The 20,391-nt window shown below is 37.8% G+C and overlaps 1 protein-coding gene across 1 annotated transcript in view; it reads right to left on the bottom strand.

Annotated features, from left to right (window-relative positions):
- klf12b (Kruppel like factor 12b) overlaps positions 1-20,391 on the bottom strand; it is a 65,732-nt gene that overhangs the window by 15,720 nt on the left and 29,621 nt on the right. The window contains exons 2-3 of the mRNA XM_056465447.1: positions 13,772-13,854; positions 6,181-6,682 (exon numbers count right to left, since the gene is read on the bottom strand). Of these exons, the coding sequence (XP_056321422.1) occupies positions 6,181-6,682; positions 13,772-13,837 (568 nt within the window). The 5' untranslated portion in view covers positions 13,838-13,854. The remainder of the gene's footprint in view (positions 1-6,180; positions 6,683-13,771; positions 13,855-20,391) is intronic.

The raw sequence follows: 20,391 nt of genomic DNA, 5'->3' as shown, positions 1-20,391 counted from the left end.
ATTCATTTGTTATTTGTATTATCAATAGTGATAATGGTATTAAGATACTTAATTATTATTGATGTTATGAATTTTACATTATTAATAGTATTTATTATCATTAGCTTTTATTTCATATTTTGTCTTATTTTAATAATTACATTTTATAAATTTGAATTAGATTTTGCTATTTTTTTGAACACTTAGATTTAAGCTATGTTTTACTTAAAAGTGTTTAGTACTAAATGAAATATGTGGAAGCTTGTAAGCAATTTGTAATAGTTTTATATTGTTATTTACCAATTACTGCTAGGAAACGCTGGTGTAAAATGGTAAAACGAAACCCAAAAAGAACATATTTGACAATTAATGGACACTTTGTAGAACTAACTAAATAAATAAATACAATAAATACATACATACATATACACACAAACACATATATATATATATATATATATATATATATATATATATATATATATATATATATATATATATATAAACGTTTGTTGTAAATGTTACAATGTTGTATTGTAAATGACCTAAAGATTTACATACATTTTCATCCATTCTTTTTCCTCCTGCTTAGTCCCTTTAGTCATCAGGGGTCGCCACAGTGGAATGAACTGCCAACTTATCGAGCATATGTTTTACACAGCGGATGCTCTTCCACCAGCAACCCAGTACTGGAAAACATCCATACACACACACATACACTACAGAAAATTTATTTTATACAATTTACCTATAGCGCATGTTTTTGGACTGTGGGGAAACTGGAACACACAGAGGAAACCCGCGAGAACATGCAAAATCCACACAGAAATGCCAACTGACCCCGCCGGGGCTCGAACCAGCAACCTTCTTGCTGTGAGGCGACAGGGCTAACCACTAAGCCACCGTGTCGCCCTTACATAATTTTTTTTAGATAAAAATATTGTCTGTATTGTCAAACACTGATTCTTTGTCTGAGCATGTCTTGCTGTATGTCCTGTTTTCAGTCTCTGATTACTGTACTGTATATCATTGGCCAGAGACAGCGAAAGCAGGCTCTGTTAATCTGGGTTTGCCCAGGCTGCAGGGCTGCGCTTTAATTCGCTGCTCTCTCAGCAGTCTGTCAGAGCTGATCCCAGATCAGAGGTGTCCAGGCTGTCTCCCAATCAGCCCAGGGCAGAGTGTCCTGCGGGCCTGTCACCAGCACAGGCGATCAGACGCCCGGGGAGCATCTAAAAGCGGACACACTGTGCTGCCACTCGCCCTTTGTCTCTAGACATTGTTATGCTGCCAATTTATGAATTTCTGTATGAATGATGGAAACACTTAAGATGCCAACTATTTGGTCTCAGGTAGAGTACAACTTAAAATTAGGGTTGTGGATTGTCAGTGGTTATTTAGTGTGACTGATTGTTTAAAAAAAAAAAACAATAGATCAAGGCGTCACAGTGAGTAGCACGATCGTCTCACAGCAAGAAGGTCACTGGTTCGAGCCTCAACTGGGTCAGTTGGCATTTCTGTGTTGAGTTTGCATTGTTCTCCCCGTGTTGACGTGGGTTTCCAAAGACATGCGCTATAGGTGAATTGGGTAAATTGTCCATAGTGCATGTGTGTGAATGAGTGTGTATGGATGTTTCCCTGTGATAGGTTGCAGCTGGAGGGGTATCCGCTGCTTAAAACATATGCTGAATAAGTTGGCAGTTCATTTAGCTGTGGCGACACCAGATTAATAAAGGGACTACACCAAAAGAAAATGAATGAATGAATGTTTTTACAATAAGTGCAGGCTTTTGTAATTTTTTGTGATCCCAATGCATCCAATAAATCATATCACACATATGTTGTTAAAATATCGATTTTACAAATAAAAATGTTAAAAAAAGTCACTGTTTCCAAATTTCATTTGAGCAGCAAAATTGATTTACGCATCAAATATTACTGTTTTCTTTTTAATAATTACCAAATAAATGCAGTACATCCAATCCGATGACAACAGACCACCACAACATAGTTATGCCTTTAAATGTCACTTTAAGCTGTATAGAAGTGTCTTGAAAAATATCTAGTCAAATATTATTTACTGTCATCATGGCAAAGATAAAATAAATCAGTTATTAAAAATGAGTTATTAAAACTATTATGTTTAGGAAAGTGTTGAAAAACTCTTCTCTTTGTTAAACAGAAATTGGGGAAAAAATTAACAGGAGGGCTAATAATTCAGGGGGGGGGCTAATAATTCTGACTTCAACTGTATCTTCTATCATTTCCTGAATTATTGTGACACACAAGGTCAATGTTCAAACAGATTTAGGGTCATATTTGTGTACTTTGTGTAATCGCCACAATTATTTTAATGCACTTATTATTCTTTTTTTATTTCTATTATTTAAGGCTGGGTAAATAACCAAAGATGCCCAGCCCTTATAACATTATATTTTACATCACATTATATTTATTATTAAAACAGTTAATAGCTTTACTCTTGTTGCCATTCCATTTATTAATTAAATTGTTATTGAATGCATCTGCAATAGCGAGATTTTCTCAGTTATTAAGCACTTTTTAATTTCATATTTACTTGAAATAAAAGATGTGAAACAAAATTAGGAACACAAAAAGAACTTGGATATATTATACAGCATGGAAAGACACCCTCAAAAGTGAGCACAAATGAAAGAGCCTGCCTTGGCTGAATCTTTCCACCATAATCCATTCAATCTACCTCCAGCACACAGCATGCCTGGATATTCCTTAAAAATGTCCATATAAAGGCAATGACAAAAGCGGAGTTCATAAGAGGTGGAGAAGCAAACCCCATGATTTCTTTCTCCTGTTGTTTCCAGCCGTAGCTTGTTTCCATGGAAACTCAGCCGGAGACAGAGCTGTGGAGAAGGGCACACCCCTTCCCACCTCCCCCTGCCAACCTGTACGTGGGTATGCAAGTGAAAGTGTGCTGTCCATTGTGTTTCCAGCTGCCACCGGCAATGACGAAAACATCCATTCATGCACATTTACTAGAACACTGCAGGTCTGTGCACTTCAGAACATAAGGTGCATACATGTTCCTCAAAATAGTGGTAGAATCTAAATATCAGTCTCGCTATCATCATCATCATCATCATCATCGCCCCACCCAAATCTGACCCCATTTCCTCTGTGTTGCTCCAGAGGTTTTTGGGTGGAGTCCATGTTTCTATGTGCCTGACTGCTCGCGGTGCCACCCATCTTCAAAATCCACCCCACCCCATTATGCAAACCTTGTTTTTCCTCTTGTTCCTCCCCTGAAGCTGACCGAGACACCCAGTGTTTAAATCCCTCTTCCAGCTCGCAGGATGCCTAGCCCTGCCCAATCATTTGGGACAGACACCCTTTCCCAGATAAACAAGAGGTTGAGCAACAAACAGCTCTCTTGTGCCCTCCGCTCCAGCCGAACACCATTTGACAGCTACACCCAGAGCATCATGGCTCGGAGCCATAGTGTTAAAACTCACCCTACAGGAAACCAGCCCTAAACAGCAGTCCCAGAGTGCCGTCGGTGAGGTCGTCTCCAGAGTTTGGGAAGGCACAGAGCAAGATGTGTGCTTCTGATTAGAGCATGCAGTGAAGGGCTGAGGCCTGTCTGCATGACCCTGGATTTTAGGCAACAACTCTGACTCTGTGTTTGAACAAACCAATTTCACTATTCTGGAGTGTGTTTCCCAAACAACGACATAACTCGGCCATTTATTAAGAAATTTAAGAAATCCTACTTAATAATAATAATAATAATAATAATAATAATAATAATAATAATAATAATAACAGTAATAATAATAATAATAATAAGTATTATTAATAAAAAGTTGGAAAGGAATAGGGCATAGGGGGGATAACTGGGAATAGCACATAACCAGGAACTATGCTTCCAACTACAGCTATAGAGGTGTAGTTGCAAGCGTAGAAGTTTGCGACACAGTTTGCGACACAGTTTGCGACACAGTTTGTGAATGTTCAATGGAACGATAGATTTAGAAAATGCCAAATCAACAAACTTAGTTTGTAACAACGGAACTTGCGAACTTAGTTGGCTAACGGTTTTCAGAAACGCACCCCTGTTTGTTAAAAAAAGCAGTAAGCTGTAGTTATAGGGTGATAAATTCTACTTCACCAGACAATGTGACTTTTTTTTCAAATACTTATATCAGATGTTATCATAAAATTTATAAACATTTTTATGGTATATATGGTAGTTTCTTCAACTTTAGAGGCCTTTAGCTATGTGGACATTTTGAAAATAGCAGACGTTTTTACAATCTCGCTACAATTTATCATTTGAGCATCGATATCACAATGTGTCTGTTCGCAATAGTCACAAGATATGCAATTGACCAGAAACCACAGGTCAAGACATGAGATTTGTGGAGAAACTGCAGAATTTAACCATAATAGAGTGAATGTTTATCATCCGCATGTGTTTCTTTTTAAGGCCTGTTACTGTGAGGAGACTTTAAAGCATCCAATAGTGCAAAAAGAAGTTTAATAAAGATTAATTTATTAATTAATTTATATGATGAACCCTATGCAATGTTATTTTACATTTGATTACTTAATTTCTGCACCCAATTACTGTTAGACTCTTTCCAGAAAACCATAAAGCACTATTTTTGTCCCCTAACATGACCCCTCAGTTGTGTTTATGGTTGTAGTTTGTTTATCATATGTATATAATAAATGACATAAAATGTATTTATTTATATTTTACTCCCCTACAAAATCCTCCCAATCAATCTAAATTAATGACTTTCTAAATAGAGCTATAATTCACCAGGTTAAATTGCATTTCTATCACAATATATATTTGCAGAGAAAAAAAATATTGCAATGTCAAATTTTTCCAAAACCGTGCAGCCCTACTCACTAGTAAATGTATTTAGTTTATTACCATTTTCCAGCAAATGTCAAATGGTGCACAAGAACACTTGTTTTCAAAATTAAATCATCACAATAAAATAATAAAACAAATTCCAGCCACTGACGTCGAACAAAGTAACGTTTTTTTTTTTTTTTGTTGCTTGTCGAATGTAATTTTGGTCTACCAAAACAATGAGGTTGTGTTTACAGTGACTTGAAGTTTCAATTCCTTGGTTACCATCTAACAGATTATTCACACGTGGCAATTTCTTTAGACAACGTTGTTTGCCAAATGACAATTTGAGATGCTCGTTTTGCGGTTATTGTAGACTTTACGATTCACTTGCCTATGGTAAAAATGACATGAAATAATAAATGTCAGAAAACGGTCAAACTAAGGCTGTTGAATGATCGGCATGACTGACGGCGCCTGCCTTGCCCGTAGTCGTGCATTTATACTTCTGCGTGCTGTTTGTGTTGCTCTGCAATGACACTTGCGAAACGCTGGCTGGCAGTAGGTTTTTATGTACAGCAATGGCAGACGTGCAGCAACTTTATTCATAAGGTAAACACAAAACAAAAGTTTCCATCTGGAGCTCCTCCACAGGACACCACACTTGTAAACACTTGCCCCATCGGGCTAGCGCCACTCAGCACCACCCATGCTTGTCACTGATAACAAGCCAAGCAATTACAAAGCTTGCACTACATATTGTTGCAATGTGTAGTTACATTTTTTGAGAGGTTTGCGTCAGTATCGCCGTCAGCCACGGCGAGGGATATGCGACCACGCAAAGGCTGCACCGGACCATATGCGTGTGCTTGATGCAGAAGTAAAAATCAGCATTTACAGGTCAAGCACCACATTAAACAATACACAGATCAAATCTGCCCTCCATTGCTTAAAGAGTTGGAATTAGGCTTTTACTTTGTGACCTGCACTTCAGAAAGACGACACACAGCACATACTCCCTAACAGCAGGAAGTGCACAGGCAGCTGAGGACAATCAACCCCATATCTGCATGTCATTATGAATTCTGCTGTGCTTTTTCCCTGAAGAAAGGGCAGAGAGAGATGCTGTTGTCTGTGGCTAGTCTTTTCCAAAAACAAACATGAACGAAACAGATGCTTTTAATCAGCATTCATTTTTTTCCCTCATTCCAGCTATGTATTTCCCCCCGCAATCCCAATTTCATCAGATTTCAGCATTCCCCTCGAGGCAGCGCTTCACCCAGGGGCACGAGAGTGATCAAGTAAGCAATTCTCAGATACAAACTCTCAACCTGTTTCATTAAAGCATCAACTGAACTCACCTTTATCCTGGCACCTGGCCTCATCCAGGAGAGGTAACATGATGGTAGAGCTAAGGGTGGATGGGGAACGTACGGCTGTGGTGTACATGAGGGGCAGAGACTGCACCACCACAGGGATACGGTGCACCTGGCTGGGCAGTTTACTGGGGCTTGAAGGGGGGACGGGGTGGATGATGTGCAAAAACTGCTGGCCCCTAACTCCATGAGAAGAGCCCACCAAGGACCCGGGTGTCAACACAGAGGGCATTCCAGAGGATACCGAGGCGATGACGGAAGGTGAGGATGACGATGATGAAGAAGAGGATGGAGAGAAGGCTGAGGTAACAGGTGAGGTGTTGGATGAAGGAGATGACGTCCGTGTCTTGTTGATGGACAGGTCCACAGGCTCCGTTTGGGTCTGGAATTGATCAGATGAAAGCAGGTCTTCTGGAGGTTCTGCTTTCACTTTGCTGAGCAGAAGCGGCACTGCCTCCATATCTGGATAGCCGTGCACTTTGGGTGACTGTAAGGAACAAACGCACAAATAAAAGTGGTAATTAGATTGATTAAAACTGAATTAGTAGACATGAATCATTTTAGCTTTAGATCCAGTTCAAACAAGTTGTGTGTTCATAAATCAACTGTCGCACTTTGTCTTCTGGACCTTCTTTTTGTAAAGTCCAGAACATGGACGAAGTATATCAACAAAAACAACATCATTGTTTAGACAGGATCTGTCAGCTCTCCATATTTGTCTCCCAAAAAACATGTAAATAAAGCACTAGCAGACAAAGCTCTGCCGTAAGCATGTGCAGTGAAATGATCGCTCTTGAGCAGGCGGCTAATCATGACAGAGCAGCTCATTTAACAGAGGGGAAAAGTTCTCGAATTCCGACGGCAGATGTGATAAACGGTCTGCTGCAGAATCACGGCTTGACTTTGTTTATAGACTCACTTTTCTTTATGCAGCCTGAGTGGGCCTGTGCAAATTACAGTTTCTCCCCCTTGAGCTCATACTATTTTTACTCAGGACACGTGGAGTCAGCCTGAGCGTTACCGGCCCATGAATCAGCAGTATGTGGTACAATAAAACTGCATTTGAATCCAAAACAAACAAATGTCAGGCTATTAAATTTGCTGACATGAGCTGTTAAAAAACTGGTTGGGTCATCCAGGGTTCAGAGGGCATTGTCACAGGTCAGGACACATGACCTAAAGGTCATGGTTACAATACAGATTCGACTGGGCAGAGAAAAGAACAGTATTTTCAGAACAAAAAGAGCCATTTCTGCAAAGTGTGACAGTACTGACAACAATGGTGATTAGTCTCTTTCAGGAGTTGTTGGGCTAAAAGAGAAGCACAATGAAATTGTGAAAAAGCTCTACTCTATTGACCGGTGGGGCTGTCATGGGATTAAAAGGTTGGCAAATAAACTGAAAAGTCAGTTGTGGGACAGCTGAAAAGGATTACTTTTTGCTTTTGAAAGCGTGCTGCTTTAGCATTTATAAATAAATTAAAAAGGCTACATTTATGTATTTATTTATTTATTTAAAGCATTGCTGGACAATGAGTAAATGTGTTAAAAGTGTGTGTTACATAATATACATGAAGTATACATATGTATTATATATCTAAATATCAATTAAAATATGCAAAGTTAAATAAAAAAAACTACATTTCTAAACAAATACATAAAACTGGTAACAAATAAAGTAACTAGGGCTGGGCGATAAAAATCGGTATTGATATTGACCGAACACCAAATGTGGCTGCTGAGCGCGCACCTCATAGGAATGCTAATAAGCTTACAGTTTAAGTTTGAGTGCCATATAGCAGCTGTGAGGAGATAAATAAATAAAAAGGATGTAAGGATGTCACCAGAGTGGCTTTTTGGTTTCTTTTCTTGTGCATCTCAGCCACTAGCTCCCCATCTGAAAGTTTTTTAAGCATATAATGTAATGTAGTCATTCAACATCACCATTTGTAATGTTGCAATATTCATTAATTCATTTTCTTTTCAGCTTAGTCCCTTTATTAATCCGGGGTCGCCACAGCGGAATGAACTGCCAACTTATCCAGAACATGTTTTACGCAATGGATGCCCTTCCAGCTGCAACCCATTTCTGGGAAACATCCACACACACACTCATTCACATACATACACTAAGGACAATTTAGCCTACCCAATTTACCTGTATACACATGCACTATGGACAATTTACCCAATTCACCTATAGCGCATGTCTTTGGACTGTGGGGGAAACCGGAGCACATGGAGGAAACCCACGCGAACGTAGGAAGAACATGCAAACTCCACACAGAAACGCCAACTGACCCAGCCAAGGCTCAAACCAGCAACCTTCTTGCTGTGAGGTGACAGCACTACCCACTGCGACACTGCATTGCCCTAATGTTGCAATATGTTTTTGAATAATGATGGTTGGTCCCTTTCTCAAAGGTTCAGATTTGATTATCGTAATGTGTGTTGTTGACAGAGTTCGAGGTTTACTGTATCATTATTATTCACACTTAAGTTTGCTTTGATTGTTCATTATTTACACTTTACCATTGCACACACTTGGTAACATTTTATTCATCAAGTTTAAGAGACTCTTTTTAAACACTTTTGTATTATTATGAAGAGATGAGATATTTTGTTTAAATATCTTTGTTTTTGACTCTTAAAACTATTTGCCTTGTAATGTTGGTAAATTAAAATAAAGTGGTTAAATAACAAAAAATCCTAATATTCCTAAATGTATTGTTAAAAATATTCATTAACTATTGATATCGAATGAGATGAAACATGATATTGTGCTAATTTTTGTTTTTGCAATATCGCCCAGCCCTAAAAGAAACACATCAAACATGTCCTCTTTGTTCAATTTCATGGGTTCAGCACTTGCTTAGCCATGCTTCTTTTTTTAATTTACTATCACCCTGATGGCAACTCAAATGACCCTAAAACCCTTGAGTGAAACACAATTTGTTTTCTATTCTTTAGTTTATATAAAACTTTTATTAGTCACAATTTTTTATTATTATTATTATTATTATTATTATTATTATTATTATTATTATTATTATTATTATTATTCAATAAATGCAAGACATGGTCAGATTTGAGCCATTTTTAGTATTTCAGTCTCAAAATTAACTGCACAGCTGCAAAAACAGAGGAGCAATCAAACCCAGTGAGTGAATTTCTATTAGCATAGCATGCAATCAGCAACCTGCTAATGAGGGTTGTATGAAAGAGAAGGGTGGTGCATCTAATGACCAATCAGCATCATGCTTAACAGACTCACTATCTAATTGAAAAACCTGCCTCGGTAATACCTAAGAGATGCTTTGTGCTCCTATAGAAAAAAGACAAACCGGTCATTTCCTTGAGAAAATCCTTTTGAACAGCGATGCAACCTCTATTTATTTCCTGCTTAAAAAGGCCATATGAAACAGTGTTTGTCTGTAGTGAACTCTCGCTCTGGTTCTATTGAATTCTGTGATGTTCCCTTCAGGGTATGCTTAAGAGGATTTATATTTTTTTGTTTGTGTGTATATAGGACATTGTGTGGATCTGTGCCTGCGGCCGCTGTAGCCTCAGGCCTTTGCGGCCCCATTGAGACGAACATCCTTCTCAAATAGACCTCATCTCCTCTCTTTACACTAGTCAAAGAGCTCTGAATTGTTTTACTGTTTTTATTCAGTTCGAAAGCAGAAAATAAAACCAGCAAATAATCAAGAACTATACCCGTGAGGAGCTCATGCTTATTCAGAATATAAACCAAGTATGAATACCTTGCTTTGGTCTGCTTTTTCTAAACACATGCATGTCAAGTGTTAGGTCAGTAGGTGGAGAGTAGGTGGTCTTTTGTGGCAGCTTGAATGCATTTGACCACGAGCGGTTACACAATGAAAGCAATCTGATTTAATGCATTTCTGACCTGGAAATGGAAGAAAATGGACATACGCAAAACAGTCTAGAAACTGTTCACATGCGCATTTAGCATCTACTTAAGCCGCCTTTCTACTGCACACGACATTTGGACACGACTGTCGGAATACGCCCCCTTGTGGCTGTCACACAGAATTTTCAGTATTGTCGTGCACCATGAGAGAAAAGCTGTTCTTGCAGTGTCCGAATTAAAGGAGATCAAAATCAAGAGCCTTTATTTTCCGTGCGTTCACCATGGTTGAATGAATCCAATACTAGAAACTCATAGACCACTAAAAATTTTGGAGGGAATGTGAAGACAACGTAAAAAAATAATATTTTTTATTACTCGTTTATAAAAAGAATAGTTTTTTTTAATGTAGACTTTGACTGATTTAAAAATAACAAAAACAAACTAGTATTTCGCATCTCGCGTGCATGGACCTGCTTGGACAACACTGGAATACATCACATTCCGTCAGCCGGTCACACACAGTCTAGTCGCAGGAGTTCAAATATTTCAACGGATCCGCAGCTTACATTGCCTGTAAATTTTCTGCATACGAAGATGATCGGAGCTCCACACAGATGTCGGAATACGTCCCCTTGTGGCTGTCGCACAGAATTTTCTGTTTTGTCTTGCACTATGGGAGAGAAGCTGTTTACGCAGTATTCGAAATAAAGGAGTTCAAAAGTAAGAGCCTTTATTCTCCGTGTGTTCACCATGGTTGAATGAATGCAATACTAGAAACGCATAGACCGCTAAATTTTGGAGGGAATGTGGAGACAACGTAAATTTTTTATTACTCGTTAATAAATAGAATTTTTTTTAATATAGACTTTTTTCTGATTCAAAAATAATGTAAAAAACTAGCATTTCTCATTTTGCGAGCACAGACCTGTTTGGACAACGCTGGAATACATCACATCTGGTCAGCCAGTCGCATACGGTCTAGTTGCAGGAGTTCAAATATTTCAACAGATCCGCAGCTCAAATTAGATCTGAGTTTCCCGCATACGGAGATGATCGGAACTCCATGCAGCTCCCGGACTACTCTCCATTGGAAATGAATGACTTCCGGTCTGTCCCTTGTCGTGTGCAGTGGAAAGGCGGCTTTAGTATTTAGTGATAGAATTATTTTCTAGGTGTAAACAGGCCATCATGTGAAATGTAAATAGAAAAAAAAAAGCAAATTATGATGAATGTAATGTAGCACACATGACCTCATGACCTCCTTTTCATATGGAATCAAAAAATGTTTAAGGTTTTGATGTGAGGAAAAGGTGGCTTTTATATGCAGATTCCTGTTCCTGTTTTAAATACGAGTTTCTGTAGAAATGTTTTCAACCTCAACTGCTTGCTCCTCCGTACTTTCCACCTTGGCTCTTTACTGATGACTTTCACTTTTATTCGGTGGTCCTACATGAGATCTCAGTTAAGCAGGTGAGGGCATTAACTGGGGCAAAGCACTCTCAGCAAGGTCTTGGCAAGTGGCCACCAGAACGACGACCATGTTTGAGTGATGAGATGCACTTCAAAGAGTCATTGTGTAGGTTGCACACTTCCTGGTGCTTGGCAGCATTTCTGCACATATGGATGAATACGTCTACCAGCCTTTCGCAGGAAGGAAACAAGGTGTTGCTATGCTGGCTTGTGAAGTAGAACACAACGAGGGTGTGTTGTTGGCTGTCAGACACAACTATTCACAAGTTCTCTCTCCAAGAAAACAGTGCATCTATCCATTTCTGCGTTTGTGCTTTTCATATTAACTGTGCGTTTGATGTGGAGCAGCTCAGTGAACAGTGCCTTTTGGAATTGATGGCTCAAGTAAAATAGAAACATTTCTTTTCAAGTTTACTTTGGGTAAAAGTAAACAAAACTCTTTTTGGAACAAAAACTACTGACAAAACTACTGACTGATGTCTGCTTATAAAAATGCAACATTAAAACAGAAGCCATATAATCCAAACTGTTGTTCTCCCATTTTTGGCTCATATTGAGTTCAGGGAATTTAGGGAATCTGTGAATGGTTTCCTAGAGACTTGTTCTGACTCCAAGATTATCAGCTGGAGACTCTCTCTGGTCGAATCAATGAGTGAAGACTCACTCTGAACGAAATATTTGATTCAAAAAATCATTAACTGGATACTTGTTCTGACTGGTTCATTATACTGCAAAAAAAATGCTTTTCTTACTCAGATTTTTTGTCTTGTTTCTGGTCCAAAATATCTAAACATCCTTATAGCAGCAAGCAAAACATAATGTCTTGTTTTCAGAAATAATATACCAATATTATTATATACCAAGTGAGTTTTTCCTTAAAACAAGTAAAATAATCTGCCAATGGGGTAAGCAAAATAATCTTGTTTTTCCTTTTGACATAAGATTATTTTTCTCATCCCATTGGCAGATTATTTCGCTTGTTTTGAGGAAAAACTCATATCATTTTGGCATATTATTTCTTAAAACAAGACAATATGTTTTGCTTGTCTAGAAAAGGCTTTTTGATTTAAGATTTTTTAGATATTTGGACTGGAAACAAGACAAAAAAAATCTAAGAAAGAAAATAATTTTTTGCCGTGTAGACTCTGCATATTGCTAACTGGAGATTTGCTTGGACACAAACATTTGAATCTGTGAGTTACCAGTTGGAGATTTTCTCTGGTCAAATCAATCAGTGAAAACTCACTCTTAATGTAACATTTTAATCAAAGAATCATTGCCTGGATACTTGTTCTGACTGATTCATTAGAATCTGTGAATTGCTAAATGAAGACTTGCTCCAACTTAAATGTTTGAATCTTTGAGTTATCAACTGGAGACTCTATCTGACTAAATAAATCATTGAAGACTCGCTCTAAATAGAACATTTGTATCAATAAATCATTAATTGAATACATGTTCTGACTGGTTCATTAGAATCTGTGAATCACTAACTGGAGACTTGCTCAGACTCAAAGATTTGAATCTGTGATTTATCAACTGGAGACTCTCTCTGACCGAATCAATAAGTAAAAACTCACCTTAATGGAACATTTGAATCAATAAATCATTAACTGGACACTTGTTCTCACTGGTTCATTAGAATCTGTGAATTGCTAACTAAAGACTTGCTCTGAGCAGATCATTTGAATCAGTGAATTATTAACTGAACACTCACTGGAGTTGTTTACTCAATGGCAGATAAAGTATTCACTTTAAATCAACTCAACACATACTTTTTTTATTAAAACATTATTAATTTCGTTAAACAAGACAAAACAATAAGACCTCCTAGAACTTTCTTGTGAGCTCCTGGGGGGTCTTGGATCTCAGTTTGAAAACCCCTAATACAGCTTTTATTTGGCCAGTACTCTGTTTGGGATGATCATGAACACAACATGTGGACTTAAGGAAGTAGCATATGAAGAAATAATGACTCTCTAATGACTCTCTCTACAGCATCTGTGTATAGGCCCTGCCAAAATGGCTGCCCTGGCTGCAGTGGCCCCGACTGCAGGCCCTGAGAGCATTCCTGCTCCAGCTGTGGCTCTCCACATCAGGGCCACTCCACATCCACGGGTCTGGGTGTAATTAGGGGCATCACAGCGAGGAGGTGGGCGTGTGAGGGCTAAAAGGAGTGGAGGGTGGTACAGTGCGGATGGGAAGTTTGTATGAAAAACAACTGTTCTCTTACCCCTCTCTCAGATTCCAGAGGTTCTGCTTTGACTCGGACTGCAGGCATTCCGTCTAGCATTAACATCCTGTTATTGATGGCGTCTGTAAGGCGAGAGAGAGAAAAAGAGAAAGGCATGAGAAAGCCGCTGCGTGTGACTCCTCTCACCTTTTTCCCTGTGATTGAGTCTGACTTAGCAAAAGAATGCTCTGAACAATACTGTAGCCTACAACAATGCAACAGGCAATGATGTCATGATGGTATGCAGTTAGTAAACTGTTCAGGTTTACAACAGAGTATAAACAAACACATCTGGGTTGTTTTTCGAGTTATATTTTAAATCGAGCACCTAAAGTGCTATAAAGAATGAGCAACACATATCACAGAATATTGTCCAAACTGAGGATATGTTTCAGTATCACGTTTTGTGCATGTGTGTGAATAAATCCCAATTAAAAGGAATTTGAGTGAAGAAAAGCAGATTTTTCTCTTAATTGGCTTTTTGTTAAACAAAATACCCCTGCAGATGCTTGTTTCTACCACTGTATAAAAAATTAATAAAGGTAAAAAAAAGGTACCTGTATATTTTGTCTCACAATTTCTTCACTTACAATTGTCTTCACTTTTTTCTTATAGTAGATGAAGACTACATTTCTTGTACTGTATTCTAATAATTATAATTAGTAAATGCAATTTTTGAAATTATATTTAGAAAAGAAATGAAATATGTGATAATTTAGATTTATGAGGAAAAAAGAATCCCCAAAGGATTACAAATGATACCAATGATACAATGATACCAAATGTTGTCTCTATCAAGATAGAGACAACATTTAAAAAAATAATAATAATAATAATCACATTTTCTAAATAAGTTTATTTAATTTATTTTGTGGGTGGTTCATTCCACTGTGGTGACCCCTTATGAATAAAGGGACTAATGACTGATTTAAACTTCTGGGTCAAGCACATGCATCGGCGCAGCCTTCGTGCAGTCGCATAGCCCTTGCCATGGCTGACGCAGACGCTGATGCTTACCTCTCAAAACATATAGCTACACGTCACAACGACACATAGCGCAAGCTCTGTGATTGGTCGGCTTAGTAAAGGTAATGAGCGTGGGCGGCGTTGAGAGCCGTGAGGCCGTTGGAGTGAGTGTTTACAAGTGTCGAGTCCCATGAAGGAGCTCCAGATGGTAACATTTGTTTGCCATTTGTTTTTCTTTGTTTACCTTTATGATTAAAGTTGTTGCACGTCGACTGGTTCCTGCCACTGAAGGAATGAGTTTTAGCTATTTGTTGCGTTTAGAAATAACAAAATACCCACAAAGAAACTCGACACAATGTAACATAAAAACCTCACTGGCAGCTAACGTTTTGGAAGTGTTATTGCAGAGCAACACAAACAGCACGCAGAACTATAAATGCATGACTACGTGCAAGGCAGGTGCCGTGGGTCACGCCGATCACTCGATGCAGAAGAATAAATCAGCCTTAAGCCAAAGGAAAATTAATGAATGAACTTATGTTGCAGGGAAAAACATTAGTAGTACTGTCAAATTTTGTTTACCATATATTTAATTGGTCACACTTTATTTTTATGGTCCGTTTGTTGAATTTAAGTTACATTGCATCTTCATGCCAACTAACTGTCATTAGATTATAAGTAGACTGCTTGGTTGGGGTTAGGGTTAGGGTTAGTGTAATTTGGCATGTACTTGCAAAGTTTCTTATAGTCAGTTAAATGTCTATTGAAGGAGCAGTATCTGCAGATATTAAGCAGACAGTCTACTAATACTCAAATAGACCATCAAAACAAAGTGTTACCATTAAATTTTTCTCATAAACTAAACTAAATTACCCAAACGAATATCTGGTGAAAACCAAAAAAAAACAAATCTTCTGGGTTCATTCCTGCACCATTCCATAAGTCAAATTCCATCACAGACCACCTTCAAATGTGGTTTCAGTGATTCGTTCAACAAAAACACATTAATGTCCCCAGCATCACCTAGTCGACCTGATGCATGTCTTTATGTTGAAGCTGCGCAAGCAAACGTGCGCTCACATGCACACACACATTCACACAAACACACACACACAATCCATCCATCTAAATGCATGCACACAATCAAGGCTGTCACTGCTAACGGAGTCTCTTGACATTTCTCTTCTTGTATATCCACACAAACGACAAGACTTTCTAACAGAATCCACATCTTTTGTGCAAACTCCCCTCAGGCGCCTGAGTCTCGGAACAAAGACTACAGCCTTGTTACAGCGGGCATTGCTCTGCCAGGCTCTCACACACATGAAAAAGTGGCCACCTCCCTTAACATCTAAGGGATGCACAAGTAGACAGCTTTAATGAACTGGTGGAATCTGATTACAAGTTAATATAGCTCTTAGAGCAGTGCATGATGGGGAGATGAGACGCTCCAGAACTCCCACTGAGACGGTTTCTCTCCCCCGTCTACTCAATTTACCATGTTTAACACCATAAAGGCACAGTAATAGACACATGAGCATCTTGGGAAATGCAATATTCATGTTTCCTCATGTTTGTTTGGCTCTGGCCTGTTGGAAGGCATGAGTTTGCACACAAACAAACAGATAGGTGACTTGTCTTGAGGATAGAAAAGAGTGAACATACGTCTCTGCCTGTCAGAGTGGTTTACTTTGATATGTACGGATCGCAGAAGAGTCTGTCACAAAGACTGCAAACATGGTCAGTGTGGCTTTCAGAGTTGTTACGAGGGAACCTCAAGAAAGAGCCAATGACAACATTGTGATGGTGGCTCAGAGGGAGGTGTCCTGAAGTAACCCATGCACTTATTATTTTAGCAGCAGTGCATGATGGAATGCAAGCAAAGCAGATACGCTTTAAACATCTCTATTACGCTTCACTCCTGGCATCGGCAGAACGAAATCAGCCCAGATCTCGACTCAGCACTGGGGCTGAACCCATTTTAGTGAAGATTAGACAATATTATATAGTCTCCTCTGGATGAGTCCACTTCGTTATGCTTATATAGAATTGCTCGCATTTGCTAGTTATTGTTTTGTTCGTAGACATTGTGTTTTGCGAATCATCTCTAAGTCAGAAATTCAAGTTAAGTTAAATTGTTCAAGTTACATTATTAAGTACTAATAATACAGCATGTGCATTTTATAGACAACAATTACAGTGTAACTAGCCAAACTATAACCAAGCTTAACATTCAAAAACATGTATAACATCACATCATCCACTTATGGCTAAATAATTTGTTTTTGACAGAATGAAATTAATCCTAAGCATAGATGCATTAGATTCATTAAAAGTTAGAGACGTTTATTGCTTTTACTGGATATTTCTATTTCTTATAAAAGCTTTACTTTGTATTTACTAAATATTATAATACAATGTAATTCATGAAGGATTATTTGACAATAACAGAGTCTGCAAGTTTCACATTTGAAATTTAAGACTTTAAGACATTTTTAAGACTATAATGAATGAAATTTCAAACTTACACAGGACTTTTTATATTATATTATAATTTGTTATTTCTTAGCCAGATTTTTAAATAAATTGTCAAAACAAGCAAACCCTACACTCCCAGAAGTAAAAGTACGAGAATGGTCACTGGGGTGGTACCTTTTCAAAATGTTCATATTTGTACTTATGTAACGTGTTTCTTTTCTTTTTCATTCTTTTATAACCTGTTTTAACACATTTTAATCTGTTTTTAATCATTTCTATTATTTGTTTTTATTTTCTTATGCTTGTCTCTTTTATTCATGCTTATGTAAAGCACTTTGAATTGCCAATGTGTATGAAATGTGCTATATACTGTACATAAACGTGCCTTGCCTTGCCTAACGTGTGTTTTGGTGTGAACACGTGTGTAACGGTCCATATTGATACCTCAAAGGTGTATATTAGTACCTAAGATTTTCAAGAGATATACTTTTGTTATTTTTCCCCACAGTCCAAAGACATGTGGTATGGGTGAATTGAATAAGCTAAATTGGCCATAGTGTATGTGTGTGAACGCAAGAGTGTATGAATTTCCCAGTGTTGGGTCCCAGGAAGGGCATCCGCTGCTATAATAAAACTATAATAAACTAGTCCAGGTTGGTGTCCTCACCATATATGGACTATAAATACACAGAGACTTTTAAAACAAATATGATTATAAAGATGATAATTAAACCATATTGTAAATAGAGTTATTAATACGCTTTTGTTGGCCTTACACTAAGAAGGTCGCTATTTCGAGCCCTGGCTGGGTCAGTTGGCATTTCTGTGTGGAGTTTGCATGTTGGCGTGGGTTTCCTCCGGGTGCTCTGGTTTCCCCTACTAGCCCAAAGACATGCACTATAGGTAAATTGGGTAAACTAAATTGGCCGTAGCCTATGAGTGTGAATGAGAGTGTATGGGTGTTTCCCAGTGATGGGGTTGCTAAGTTGGCTGTTCGTTCTGCTGTGTTCATTCTGCGACCCAAGATTAATAAAGGGACTATACCCAAAAGAAAATGAATGAATGAATGAATGAATAAAAGTTCTATAGAGATTGTTGGTAATTGGATGCGTGTTGGATAGCTTTACATGGACATAGGAAAATTAAGACCGGTTTACAATTATTTAAATACCTACAAGACAAAATTTCATTGAATTTAAGACTTTTTAAGGCCTAAAATTTAGTTTTTGAAATGTAAGACATTTTAAGACTTTTTAAGATCCCACTGATACCCTAAATAAAAACATGAATTAATATTAAAATAGATTCTAAAAACTGAATTATTATTTCCACTCAAATTTAGGGCTAGAATATAGAATGAAACTCAATTTACTTATCTGAAGCTCTTTCAACTCAGACAAGGTCATTTTAGACACACTATTGCATAACTATTTTCAACACTTCCTCTGTTAATATCTTGCAGCGTAACATTAGAATAAAAACATGTCATCTAGTCTAAACTAATGCAAACTAATTAAATAAAAGACTATCAATGAACATTCATTATTAATCAACGCCACAGTTGAAACAGAATCCATGTTAGCATTAGCAGTCGCACAGTTTAAATGCATTTCAACCAACTAAAATATTCTCAGTCATGCACATTTAAACAGAAAACATGTTCTACAAAGAATCTGCCTGAATTATAACCCTAACCCTCTTGTCATTGCCGAAGTGTGTTTCCAAGCTAATCTGTGTGCATTGGATTGATATTGGGATCATGATGCCCAATGGCTCCAGGTAGTGGTGGGCTGAGATAATGTTACCATGGCAACTCAAGTTGGAGCTTAGAGCTTTATTGTCCTTTTGGATTGACACATGAGGTTTAACAGTTGACCAGGTCACTCGCTGTTTTTCCGTCCAAGAAACTGTCATCGCGATGGTGTGTATTGTGTAAGCATATCACTCAGAGACATTGATCATTAGATCAGATAAATGAGCCAACCTCTTGCCTAACTAACCTTGTCCCTTAAGAGAGTTCCAAATGGGAAATCAATACCAAGAGCAAGGTCTCAGTTGTTTCATTAACCATCAAATGAACCGATTATTAGCATAATTGAGTACAGCGCCATGAGGTTAACATTTAGGCACAATTTGTCTATCTTAGCACCAATTGATTAACGCTTAATCAAGAGCTTGTGATGGAGGACGGTGTATTGCCAACTGTATTTAACAGGGCCAATGTGATACAAGAGGCAAGAGTAACGATGACTAATTCTAGATCCATCTTCCTCCTCCTCTAAACAGCGTAAATGCTCTTGGCCAGATCAGTGTGATTTATCTAATCAAATGTACTGTCAGTGTATTACCCCTGGAGAGCTTAGAAAAGGAATTTTCACATTAAGAGTTATATGATATTGTTTATGGACAATTCATCTTCTTATGCAAGCTAAGTTTCGTTTTAAAAAGCTGGTGTGCTGCAAAACGATATTTGTGTTTTTATTTACTCACATTGATTTAAACCCATAAGACTTTCAGGCAACACTTTATTTTGATTGTCCATTTGAGTATTAGTAGGCTGTTTGCGTAATATCTGTTGATACTGTTGCTAAACAGACATTTATCTGACTATAAGAAACTTTGCAAGTACATGTCAACTTACACTAACCCCAATCCTAACCCCACCCTAACAGTCTGCTTACTGTATAATCCAATGAGAATTAGATGGCATGTACATGCAATGTAACTTAAAGTCAACAAACGGATCATCAAAGTAAAGTTTTAATAAATTTCTTTCTTTTTTGGCACACAAAGTGTATTTTTAATGGGATCATGAACTGCTTTTTATATTTTGTATTGTTCTCTAAGGTCCACCTATAGTTATCAACATGTATACACCAAAATATCCCAATTTAGAAGTCAAGATGGGGCAAATGTTAGGCTATTTTTTGTCCTCATTTAATCACCCTTCATCAGACACAATGTTTGATTAGACAAACTTGATTTTAGTTTCCATGTTTTAACATTTTTGTAGGGTTATCAGCTGTTTAATGTCAATTTTGGCTTTTTTTAACATAAAAAAAAAACACAGAAGCTTAACCACACCTGCTTGCTGCATGAAAGAAATGGTTCTAGCAGAAGCTCAAAAGTGCAGTGAGACATAAAATGATAGGTCCTATTGGTTGTCTTACATCAAG

Source organism: Danio aesculapii, chromosome 9 (genome assembly GCF_903798145.1).
Source record: "Danio aesculapii chromosome 9, fDanAes4.1, whole genome shotgun sequence".
Taxonomy (NCBI): domain Eukaryota; kingdom Metazoa; phylum Chordata; class Actinopteri; order Cypriniformes; family Danionidae; genus Danio; species Danio aesculapii.
Note: the sequence above shows the minus strand (reverse complement) of the source record. Positions and strands in the feature narration are given on the sequence as shown.